This window comes from Halichoerus grypus, chromosome 2, assembly GCF_964656455.1.
Source record: "Halichoerus grypus chromosome 2, mHalGry1.hap1.1, whole genome shotgun sequence".
NCBI lineage: Eukaryota > Metazoa > Chordata > Mammalia > Carnivora > Phocidae > Halichoerus > Halichoerus grypus.
In genome coordinates, this window is record NC_135713.1 from 42519948 (window position 1) to 42532874 (window position 12927).

General features: G+C 43.8%; 1 protein-coding gene and 1 pseudogene across 7 annotated transcripts in view; one reads left to right on the forward strand and one right to left on the reverse strand.

The window, feature by feature from the left end:
• The window catches only part of SLC36A1 (solute carrier family 36 member 1), a 275737-nt gene that overhangs the window by 22891 nt on the left and 239919 nt on the right, over window positions 1-12927 (forward strand). For 6 of the 7 annotated variants that reach the window (XM_036087674.2, XM_078066763.1, XM_078066764.1 and 3 more), the window contains exons 8-10: window positions 174-272; window positions 2998-3164; window positions 7898-8067. In XM_036087674.2, coding sequence (XP_035943567.1) covers window positions 174-272; window positions 2998-3164; window positions 7898-8067 — 436 coding nt within the window. Of the gene's footprint in view, window positions 1-173; window positions 273-2997; window positions 3165-7897; window positions 8068-8959; window positions 9004-12927 lie in introns of those variants that run through there. The other variant, XM_036087677.2, reaches the window with a different exon arrangement.
• Window positions 6675-7570, reverse strand: LOC118532838 (small ubiquitin-related modifier 2 pseudogene; annotated as a pseudogene).

Sequence of the window (12927 nt, forward strand, 5' to 3'; positions counted from 1 at the left end):
AGCCTGAAGGGAAAAAAATACAAAAGCTAAATGTCCCCCAGATCATCTGTCAGATGTCAGACTTTCTCCCTTCACAGGATCTTGGATTTAGGAAGAGATGTGACCTCTCTGATGTTGGAGTTCAAATCTCAAATCTCTGTATAATCTTTACTTTGTTTTATTTTCTCTTTCAGAATATCCCAGACCCCACCCGCCTCCCCTTGGTGGCGCCCTGGAAGACCTACCCTCTGTTCTTTGGCACAGCCATTTTTGCATTTGAAGGCATTGGGATGGTAAGAGTTGCATTGTGATGATCTGTTGTCCTTGGTGTCCTTGAGGTTGCTTGATGGAAGGCTGAGGAAATGCTATTAGAAATTATCTTCTGAAACTTATTGGCCAGTTAACGGACAGCATTTCAGGGATTCCACTGGAGTTCCCCAGCTCTAGCTTTTGAAAATAAATTGTATGTGATTTAAGAACGTTTACATTCAGACCCCCTGTGTTGCACAGTCATCCCCTGTGTGTGCAGTAAGCAGTAATACGTGGCAATTGGGAACCCAGGGTCTAGAGTCAGACTGACTAGGGGTGAGTCCTGGCTCTGCCAAGGAGTAGCTGTGTGACTTTGTAAGGACATAACTTCTCTGAGCCTTCATTGTTTGCTTCTGAAAAGTGAACTTAATCATTAGTATTTGTTAGGATTAAGTAAGATATGTGTGAAGTGCTTCACATAGTCCCTGACACATAGTGAGTATTAAATGATTTTTATTTTTATTAATAATACTATTGATTTTATTATTAAATCACTAAACACGCAAATTATCTCTCTGTCCTGGAACATTGATGTGCTGTATTTTTTTGTGTGTAGATAAATAGCCTTAGCCTTCATTCCTGGCTTAGCTTCCCCCATCATTGCTGTGATTTCACCCAATTATTCTCCTTAAGGAGAGGAATCTGCCACTCAGTTGTACCTAATTTGATTTTTATTTATATTTTTCATCGTAAAGGTCCAGAATTCTTCTTTGAAGAAAATTATTAGTTCTGCTGGCCAAGAGCTTAGGAAAAGGGAAGACACTTTTCCTTTCATGGAATATCTTTTTATCCTCTTTTGATTTCTCTATCACTTTATATACTTTTAAGAAAACCTAGAAGCTGGAGAGTTTTTTTTTTTGTCAAAATACTAAGAAATTGCCCCGGTGGTATTGATGGAATGGGTTAAGGCTCTAACATCATAGCGAGGCTTTCTAAGTGATCAGTGTGTAAGTTGTTGTCCTGAGTTTTAACACCTTTCGCTTTGCTCTTTCTTTGGGCTTCTCAGTGCCCAGGAAGAATGTCTCCCCTTGATTCACAAACACAATGTTTTCCTGCTGCTGGGGTTGAGGCCTGAAATGGCCCATATTGCACCAGTGAGGAAGAGGCCCCACGTATGTGGGACTGGAAAGAAAAGATTGAGTTAAGTGTGGAAAGCTGCCCGGAGACCCTGGGTTCTTAAGGAGCATTGTGCTGAATAGATCATTTTTCCCTAACAGCGCAGTGCAGAAGTTGCTCTTTGCATCATTTCATCAGCCAAGGCTTGGAAATGGAGTCATTCTATAATCATCATTATCTGTTACTTTAAGGTTTCTCTGTTTTCTATTTTTATAAGGGGGGAAAACAATGCTGTTTTGACTCTTAGTTTGGACTTGAGGGCTACTGGGTGTGACTGGGTGAAGGGCCCCTGTTCGCTGTTTGTTTGTTGTGCTCTTGCTCTCTCTGTGTTTGTGCCACTGGCCCAGGCCTGGCAGACACGGAGGAGATGGGCTTCCTGCCCTCTGGCTCTCTAGACTCTCCATAAAAGGTAATGGAAGGAAAGCTTACAAACTGTTTCTAATTGGATGTGCATCAGCTGCAGCTTGAGCCCCCTGAGCTGGGGAGGGGTGCGGTGCTGAGGCCCGGTCGGAAGTGCGGAGCTGTGGCGCCCCTCGCGGCACCAGGCCTGTAGCAGGCCCGCGGCGTCTGGCACCGACCCACTCCGCCTCATGGCCGCAAGTGTTTGAGGAGAAGGAGTGTCATGACAAGATCAAAGACGGTTTGTGGGGCAGCTAGACATTGCCCTGCGTTGCTTTTCCTTGCCAGCCATGCCAGATGCAGTTGATAGCAGGTTGTGAAGCCTGTCAGTCACAGCTTCTGTTTTCCCTGTTCCTAGAGGAACCAGTCTTCAAAGGGACCTTTGCTTTGCTTTGGAATGTCCTCTGCTGTGAGGGAAAGGGCAGCAAGGTCAGTGGTTTGGAATAGGAATCTGGAAAGTGGGTTTTGTTTTACATTTTGTGAGCCTGGATCTCTCCGTCCTCTAACTTTGTGTGACTTTGTAAGGACATAACTTCTCTGAGCCTTCATTGTTTGCTTCTGAAAAGTGAACTTAATCATTAGTATTTGTTAGGATTAAGTAAGATATGTGTGAAGTGCTTCACATAGTCCCTGACACATAGTGAGTATTAAATGATTTTTATACCCTCAGCACCCCCGTTTCTCTAAGTCAGAGGTTTAACATGTCACTGCTGGCACCTGCCCTCTTGGAGGTAAGGAAACAGTTTCTGGGAACTAGAGTGGCAGTTTTCCCTGACCTACATTTTGCATTCTTTGGACAGGTTAGCAGAGCTGTGATCTCAGACGAGGTCTGTTCTCCATTGCGCCGGGTGGGCATGAAGCAGCTGCCACGTGGCTGTGCCAAGAGGCAGAGAGCACCCCCAGCCCGTGGGGACCCTGGAGCAGGAGTTCAGAGCGCTGGCCTGGGCAGGAGTCCTGGGGCCAGTCCTGCCTGCCCTCGCCCTCAGGACTTTCCCCGCTTCCACGTGGGAAGCAGGATATCTCCTCCAACTCTGAGGAAATAACTTGCCTTTGTTTATCTGTCTGGTAAAGGATAGATGTGCTTTTGGGGAATCCTGGGGATAAAGCAGTTACTTTTTCTGAGAAGATTACAATTTATTTTGGCCATTAATGTTACTTTTTCCCGTTTTCTCTTCTCTCTCACTACTCTCATAGGTTCTGCCCCTTGAAAACAAAATGAAGGATCCCCAGAAATTTCCAATCATCCTGTACGTGGGAATGGCCATCATCACTGCCCTCTACATCAGTCTGGGGTGTCTGGGGTACCTGCAGTTTGGAGCTAATATCCAAGGGAGTATAACCCTCAACCTGCCCAATTGCTGGTATGTGGGGGAGAATAGAAGCCTGGGAACACTGGATGATGTTGTTGTTGTTTTTTAATTAATGGGTCAGAATGTGGATTTCCCTCCTCCTTATACCTTTAATCAGCTCACTTCACTTTAGCCCACTGCTGCCACCCCCACCCCCAGGCCAGCACCATCCCTCCTTGGCTGTGCACTGAGCCTTTGGACCCATCCACCTGTCTCAGTCTTACTCCTTCTCCAGACCTGTTCTCTGTTACCTGTATGAGCCATCTCAGACTCAAGTCAGTTGTGCATCTCCTTGTTGAGAGCCCTGAGGAGCTTCCCTTTGCTCCTCTGATTGAGGCGAAACCTTTAAGGTGCCTGTTAGTCCCACTCAGGTTCTAGCCCTACCTGCACCTCATTCCTACTCGGCCAGGAAGACTTAGTCTAGGAGTCACTCTTTTTTTTCTTTTAATTGTATTATGTTATGTTAGTCACCATACAGTACATCATTAGTTTTTGATGTAGTGATCCACGATCCATTGTTTTCGTATAACACCCAGTGCTCCATGCAATACGTGCCCTCCTTAATACCCATCACTGGGCTAACCCATTCCCCCACCCCCCTCCCCTCTAAAACCCTGTTTGTTTCTCAGAGTCCATAGTCTCTCATGGTTCATCTCTCCCTCCGATTTCCCTCCCTTCATTTTTCCGTTCCTTCTCCTAATATCCTCCATGCTATTCCTTATGTTCCACAAATAAGTGAAACCATATGATAATTGGCTTTCTCTGCTTGACTTATTTCACTTAGCATAGGAGTCACTCTTTTTGAGAAACTTTCTCTGCTGTCTTACCCACAACTTCCCGTCTAGGTCTGATGCCCCTTTCTTCTGCTCTTGTGGGATCCCATTTGGACCCTAGCCTAAATCTTATTCCATAGTGCTATAATTGCCCGTTTACCCGAACTGTGATCTCCCTACATGATCAGCTCTGGGAGGGCAGGGCTCCATTGCACCCCAGCACCCGTCATAGTGCCTGGCACATGATCATCACCCAGGGGATGACTTTTGAATTAAAAGGAGGACTAAATGCGGGGACTGAGCATTTTATAAATGAGGAGATGTTCTCAGGAAGCAACTGGTGTGTAGAGGATAGAGGTGGTCTGCCACGTCCAGCTCTGTGGACTTGGGCATGTCACAGCTGCTCACTGCCTCAGCTCCCACTTCTGGGAACCAGGAATAGTCATTTCTTTCTGCCAGGGTTGTCATGAAGACCAAATGCTATTCATGAGAAAGCACTTTGTAATACTGTTCTGATGCTATCAGAAGGAGGACACTGCCCTGAGCTTTCTACTTGGGAAGAGGAATTCCTGTGAAGGTGTACGCCAAATGGATTGGTTATCAGGTGACTGAAATACCATTCCTCCCTAGAAATCTGAGCCTGGAAGGGCCAAATATCCCATCAGTTCACTTAAACATTCCAAATAGGGAGAGAGGAGGGAGAATTGGCTAGGTTCTCAGGTTCTGCTGTGCCTCTCCCATGGCAGTTACTGGCTTGATGTGCAGGTGGAGGCCTGTCACCATGGACGAGGGCTTGTGGGGAGCCCTTCTGTATCTCACTTTGCTTAGCTCTTGGTTACTGTATTGCAGGGCAACACTAAGACATACTGAAATGCTAACTAAAAAGGTAGCTGTCAGGGGACCTGGGTGGCTCAGTCGGTTAAACATCTGCCTTTAGCTCAGGTCATGATCTCAGCGTCCCGGGATTGAGCTCCGTGACAGGCTCCCTGCTAAGCAGAGAGTCTGCTTCTCCCTTTCCCTCTGCCTCTCCCTACCACTCATGTGTGCTCGCTCTCGCTCTCTCTCATATAAATAAATAAATAAATAAATAAATAAAACCTTTAAAAAAGATGAAAAGGTAGCTATCACAGGGTGTGTCTGAAGCAACAGTTCCCTTTTGAAGATTAGAATTTCATTGCGGAGGGCAGCTGAGCAGACACTGAAAAGCTTGTTGAGTGCCTTGGGGATCAAAAGGACCTTTCAGGCTGGCCTGGTTGACCTGCCTGTGCATGTTTTTAGAGCTCCGATCAGTGAGGCATTGTGCAAGGACAGGTGGAGAAAATTGGGAAAAACATTTATTCAGCTTGCCGTTGGTGTTTAACACAGGACACCCTAACTAGCAGGGGTCTGGGGACAAGATCTGTGGGGTGGCCAGCCAAGTGGTAGCCTTGCAATGGGCTAGTGTTTTCAGAAATCTTTCACTCTGATGCCTGCTTTTAAATTTCCAAATGTTCCTGTCCTTTCAAGAGCCAGGTGGTAGCTTGGCATAACTGGAGATAAATGGATCAGCAGGAACAGAAGCAGCCCACATAATCCGAAGCTATAGATAAGCACCTGTCTTCTTTCCTCTGATGCTCCAAACCCAGCTACTCTAATCTTCCTCCCTCCATTCTGGTACAATTTATTTAGCTGTCCCTGCAGGTGACTATCCTGCTTCCAGACTTCCTGGCACTCCAGAAGGCTTTGGTGTTGTACTGAGTTTAATTATAGAACCACCAGCTGATTTTTCCAAAGCCTTTTTATTATCTATTCTTGGAGCAAGTAAGACCTTTTGTCAAACTCAGTCTCTCCCAGGGTGTTCTCCTGTTTATAGGGTAAGAACATCTTCTAGGTATTAAGTTCAACCACAGAGAAATTCAATGCACATTATACACAATATAGTTACCACTTTTAAATAGATTTCCAACGAGGTGGGGGAGGCCCATGTTTCTTGCTGCCTAATGCAATGAGGGTCCTGTTTGAAGTGGAGCTTTGCTAAGGGGCAGGGTGGCCTTCCCTTTTAATGATCGTGTCAGATCCATGAGTACTTATGGATCAGACTTGTTTTCTACTCTGCACAGTCCTAGGCATGAGATAAGATAGAGATCCCAGATGGTGACGTAATGGTCTCCCTGAGAAGCCGCATGTGAAGCCGCAGTAGGGAGACGGCCACAGTGGAGTGGAAAGATGGGTTTTGCTCCTGCTTCTTGGCTGTGTGGTCGCCATCTGATTCTAGGGAGCACTGAATTGGAGGAGAGGCTATAAAAAGGCCTGTTATATTTTAATTGTTTTAATTTTTGAAAGGATATAGGTCCCTGGTAAAGATTGCAGATGTTCAAAGTCTATACAGTATATGTTTATTTCCATTTGCCTCCCCCAAGTCCCCGGTGTTACAGTTGCCCATTTCAGAGGCAATATCTTGTATTTCCTTTTGGAGATGTTTAGAATATGTAAGAATATCATATGTATGTGTGTGTGAGGGGGAGTGTTTTCCCCTTTTTTCTTTTTTTGGACAATTTATAGCATACTGTAGACACTGTTTCTTCACGCGGTTTTCACTTAATAATATCACAAAGCTAGTTCCATATCAACACCTATAGTTCTGCCTCATACTTTTTCTTTTTTTCATTTTAAACAAGAAGTTTATTTAAACAACAAGACGCTTGACTTGAAGGGAAAACTATCTAGGATTCATTTCTTTTATTAGAGTAATTTATCCCTAAAGACAGATTGCCCTACATGTAACAGCTATGTACAAAAAAGTTATAAAATTGTCCTTCGTTTTACAATGATAAATGAAAAACATTAAAATTCTGCAATCGAACAAGGTATGCGAGGATTTTTATGTTGTTCTTTTTTTGTTAAACAGTGAGAGCAAAATAACTTACTGGAATATAAAGATAAGAGCTGACTGAGCATGCCACTAATGGAGAGAGGGGCTATTTTCACAGAAGCAGTATTTTCCCCCCATCCCATCTCCATTTGATGTCGATCAAAACATACCATTGGCCATTTGGTTTAAAAAAAATGCAATATGCTTGTGCACATACAGTTACTTTATGTACAATAAAGGAATGGGGAAGGGGAAAATGAAAGAATAGAGAAAACTATACTGTAGTAGTCAGGATATGGTGGAACCAAATTGCAGCTTTCTAACTGAGAATGTCTTCTTGGTCTGGAGGAACAGAGTTCTGGAGTAAAGTAGCAGGTTTTTTAGTAGACACCTCCTGTCTGCTGCTGGAACACATCAATGTATCTTCATCCTCCATTTCCAACTGTGCAGGTGTGTCTATTTCATTGATTGGCTGCCCATCAAATCGGAATCTGATCTGCCTCATTGACAAACCCTGTCGTTCACAGTAGGCTTTCATTAGTTTACTAAGTGGTGTGTGCCTCTTAATCTTAAACTGCACCACAGAGCCATCCTGCCCCACCACCTTCAAATTAATATGATCGTTGTTCTCAGTCTTGACTCCTTCCTTGGGCTTTTCGTCGGCCATGGCGAGCGCCGGAGTCTCCTCAGCTGCCGCTTCACAAAAGAGGTACCAGGTGCGCACCGAACGAGCACACAAGCAGCGCCAGGAGCGGAAGAAGAAGGAGGCAGCAGCGGTGGAGGAGGGAGAGGGCGCGCCCTGCCTCATACTTTTTAACAGCTATATGGGACACCATGATTTATTTAACTAGTTGCCCACTGGTTAACATTTAAACTGTTTTTAGTCTTTTGTACTTAAATAATGCAGCAGTGACATATGTTGAATGTCAATTTTTTGTGCACATGTGCAAATATATCCGCAGGATAAATCCCTAGACATGAAATTGCTGGGTCCAAAGGACCACGTGCATTTGTGACTTGGATAGATATGGCCACTTCACCATGAGACCATTTTGCCCTCTCGCTGCTAGTGCACATGGAAGCAGAGCAGGCTTTTGAACATGTCTTGGCTCTCTCCCCAGGCTGTACCAGTCGGTCAAGCTGCTGTACTCCATTGGCATCTTCTTCACCTACGCCCTCCAGTTCTATGTCCCGGCTGAGATCATCATCCCCTTCTTCGTGTCCCGTGTGCCCGAGCACTGGGAGCTGGTCGTAGACCTGTTCGTGCGCACCGTGCTGGTCTGCGTGACATGTGAGTAGAACACAAGATACTTGCTTTGTTTGCTTTCCCAAAGGGCACCCAGTCCCCAGGCCTTTCTTGAGCGAGAGACTGTTGGGAGTGAAACAGTTGTAGCGTGTGAGCAGGAAACTTGACCTGTTGTCTCAGGTGCAGATTTGAGGCCTGGCTAGGTGGTGAAGTGAATTGATTATATACGTGCTCTAAAGGACGTGGGAATGAGAACAGTGGTTTATTTGTAGATATGGCATAAAATACTACGGTGATGGTCATAATTCATAGCAAAGATATAAAATTACGATCCCATGTCCTTGCGATAGAGTAAGGTAAAAGTCTATAGAGAGCGATTTAACTCATCTATATGAGTGTAGGTTACTTTGATAGCAGGTGCATGTTTATTGGTGTTTTCAAATAATCATTTCCCAGTGTGACAATCTATTCCTTTAGATTTCATTTTTGAGCCTACCTGATACTATACTAGACATATACTAAATGTGTTTCTTAGAAAATCTGTATGGATTAACCTAGGTGTTTGATTTTTTACTTTGTGTTTTATTCTTCCTCCCTGACCACACACCCAGGAGTGTGAGTTAAGACATAATATGTTACTCTATTTGCTGTTGGTTGAAACCAGTATACATTTTAATTTTTTTTTTTTTTAAAGATTTTATTTATTTATTTGATAGAGACACAGCGAGAGAGGGAACACAATCAGGGGGAGTGGGAGAGGGAGAAGCAGGCTTCCCGCTGAGCAGGGAGCCCGATGTGGGGCTCGATCCCAGGACCCTGGGACCATAACCTGAGCCGAAGGCAGACGCTTAACGACTGAGCCACCCAGGCGCCCCGAAACCAGTATACATTTTAAAATAAAAATAAATTTTTCTTTTTTTCTTTTTCTTTTTGGTAGCTTCTGTGAGTTGTTAGAATAGAGAACCCCTGAATAAATTGATCTATAATATCCAATTTAAATTTGCAACTTCTTTCCAGATTGAAGTGCTGGAATCTAGATTTCACTTTTTGGCTATGTTTGGCTTTTTATTTTATTTTTAAAAATTGTATTGTTTTGGGAAAAGAAATGTCTTGGTTTATTATATTGAGACTTCTCTGGGAACTTCTTAAATTATCCAGTCCAAGCCTCTGTCTTTGGAATAAAGATAGGTCTCTGTGGTTTTTAAATTGAAGCAGAATGGAGCGTTTTAGGGATAAATGATGTGAAAGTTGTCTAGCATTTGATCATAGTCTGGAAAATCAGAAATGACTTTATGGGTTGACTGATAGCAAGGGGAGGGCAGTAGAGGTTAGACCTGGGGAATAAACTAGTGCCTATCCCAGAATAAACCTCTTCAAGGGAACAGACAAGTGCCCATCCAAGAATGGACTTCTTCCAGGGAATGGACTAATACCTATCCCAGATGGGCCTCCTCAAGGAAACACACTAGTGCCTGTCCCAGATGGACCTCCTCAAGGGAATAGCTTAGTGCTTATCCTAGAATGGACTTCTTCAAGGGACAGCCTAGTGCCTATCCCAGAAACAACTTCCTCAGGGAATAGACTAGTGCCTATCCTAAAAAGGGCTTTACTTCTCTTTAGTGCCTATTCCAGAATGGACCTCCTTGAGGGAACAGCTTAGTGCCCATCCCAGAATGAACCTCCTTAAGGGAACAAACGAGTGCCTGTCATAGAAGGACCTGCTCAGGGGAAGCAATAGTGCCTATCTCAGAATGGTCTTCTCAGTAGAGCTGAGAACTCAGTAGAACTGATATTGCTTATCCCAGAATGGACTTCCTCAAGGGAACAGACTAGTACCTCACCCTAGAATGGTCCTTCTCCAGAAAATAGCTTAGTGCCTATTCCAGAATGGACCTCCTCAGGGAATAGCCTAGTGCCTATCTCAGAATGGACCTCTTCAAGAGGACAGACTGGTGGCTATACCAGATAGGACCTCCTCAAGGGAACTGAATAGTGCCTATCCCAGAATGCATCTCCTCAAGGAACAGACTGGTGCCTATCCCAAAATGAACTTCCTCAAGGAAATGGACTAATGCCTGTCCTGGAACAGATTTCTTCAAGCCACCTGCAGTTCTCTTTCTCATTGTACTTCAAGGATGTGGGTGAAGCGTAGTGTCCTGGATCTTTGTATGGAAGGAACTCCGTAGAGCAAAGGAACTTAATGCCTTCCCAGGACCTTCTGATTTAATGTTGGGCAGCATTCTATCTAAGGATTTATTACAGGATGGGGCTGGGTAGGAGCCAGGCAGAGGGTGGACTGCTTGGTTTTGCCAACTCCAGCAAGTTGATGGCAATCAAGAATCTCACTTGTCCTTGTATGTAGCCTCTGTTTTGCAGACCTTCTGGCCCTGTCTAGTCCAGTCCATAGGAAAAGCCCACTCAGCAGCTAATCCAGTGCCTGGAGCTACCCATAGGCCACTATTGCCCTAGAGCAACTGAAAAGGAAAGAATGTGATGTATCTTGCTTTTCCAGTAATTTGCCTTAATATATGCTAAGGTACTCTTGATTTTGCTTCTGTCTTCTGCTTGCAATTCCCAATGCTTTGACTCAGATATATATGTTTCTCTGTGGATGGATTTCCAAGTGTTGAAGAGACACTTTCATGTGTACAGAGTTTATGATGACAACTTTCAGCGTTCCCATTCTGGAATCCAAAGGGCGCTGGAAGAAAGGGTGGGGGTAGTTCATTCAGATAATTGGCTTTTTTCAAAGTGATTCCTCTAAAAAAGGTAAGTCTGTCTAGGTAAAATGTGCTCTAACTGCCTAGACACCAACTTACTCCTGCTCGAAGAGCTGGGGCAGTGATGCTGGGCCTGATTCCTCTCCTGGCCCCATTTTCTTCTCAAGCCTGGCTTAGCCTCCAGTAGTGTATGTCTTGCTTCCTGCCAGGTTTCTTTCCACTGCGCCCCACAGGAGCCAGCAGTCTCTGATTCACAGACCTTGCGCTATCCTTAGATGTCTCTTGGTTTTTGCTTCGCTTTTCCTGACTCTGTCTGGGGGTTTCATCTCCCTTAAAGAGTGTGACGCTCAGAGGATACAAGCTGGTTTTGATCTTCAAGCTTACTCAGTTATTTTCCCCTTCTGTGATCTGTTGTGACTTAGCATTGCACAGTCAGCCTATTAAATGATGTGGCCTCTTCGTCTCTGAGCACTCGGCTTTCTCTTACCTTCCCTGGAGACTTTGAAGTGATTGTGGGATTGAGGAGAGGCATTTCACTGTAGCACCAACTTAAATGTATTTATGTGAGTTTATTTTGTTTTTGTTTTTTTCTGTACTTTCAGATCTTTTTTGCATAAGGTTAATTGGTATATGATTTTAGAACTTTGCTAGAACTGATTATTTTCAATTATACCCATAATTTTAATAGCAGTTTGTTTTATTGCTATTTATGGTGTTTTCTTGTCCTTTTTCCCAACTTTTCCTCCTCTTCCTCACCCTCCACCCCCCAAGGGGAACAGGGGAATTTGGTCCAGACTCATTTTTTTTTTTTTTCCATTTGTAATTACCTTTCTTACCACTCTCTTTAAGGGAACAAACCCAAAGACTGCTGTGTCTACTTTTTGGTGCTTAATTCAGACTGTTGGAGAGGAGGGGAAAGGGGAATACGCATGTCAGGGAATGGTGCTCATTTTGTTGTGATTGCATATGGAATGGTATTTATTTCCGGCCCATATGTTTGAATTGCACTTAGCAGGTCACCTGTGTGCAGAGTTTGTGTAGGAGAGGCTGGAAGAGGCTGGCTCCATAGGGAGTTCAGAGGTATAGGAAGAGTCGTTTCTTCGGGTTCCATGAGGCATTAACCTGTCCTTCAGGGGTTTGTGCTAATTCTCTGTGGCATTTGCCACATGAAATATCTTAACTTCAGTGAAGTATGAACATTTCAAAAACCTATTGTTGAAGATGTAATAACATAAAACTATATCAATTAAAAGGCCTGTTTGGACTGGAATGCATAGTTGTAGAACATTCCAAACAGCCAGACCCAATCGAGTATGAAGCTCCCAGGTCCAAACAGAGTGGCTTCTCGGCACCTTTTGGCCTCTCACACTTCTCCATCCTGCAGCTGCAGAGACAGAGGGCAGCAGTGTTAATGAGCTGTGCACCATGGGCCCCTGAGAACCCTCCTGAGAGAGGCCTCAGGTTCCTCAGCTGTAAGACGTGCAGGGTATCTGATTGCTAAGGCTTCTCTCAAGTCTAAACTGTGATTCTGCACAACTGCTTCAAGCCTGATTTTAAATTTCTACCAAAATATTGCTAAAAAAAAAAAAAGCTAATGTAAAAACATTTCAAGAATGTCTAGATCTGGGGTTACTGAAGAAGAAATTCTGAATATCCCACTGACTTAACAAAATGATATTTTTTTTTTTTTTTGCGTTTTATCTTCTGTGTTACTCCTCATGGCTGCATGTTGCATAGTATACACAGAACTTTGTCTTTTGCTTTTTATTTGATATTATATCATGAATATGCATATCCTTCATAAATATTTTCACGGCCACATGATATTCCATTATATTGGCGTATTGTATTTACTAAGCTATCCTTTACTGTTGGACATGTAGGTTGTTTTCCTTGCTTTTGTACTTCTTAATTTATACTCCCACTAAGTGAGATTATATATTGTGTTCAAGACTGTTGTTAATTTTCAAGGTAGATTTCTAGACATTTGAGAGTAACACAGGTAGGCTTCACCATCATCAATCACAGTGAAACAGCAGAAAGAGCTTCTGGACACAGGGCTGTAGGTGTCCAACATATTTCTCTAAGTGTGTGTTTGTTCTCTTAAGTGCTTTCTCTTCTCTAGTGCATAAGTCAGCTTTTCTGTTGCTGGTCTAAAACCACAGGCTCCAGAATCCCAATCAGT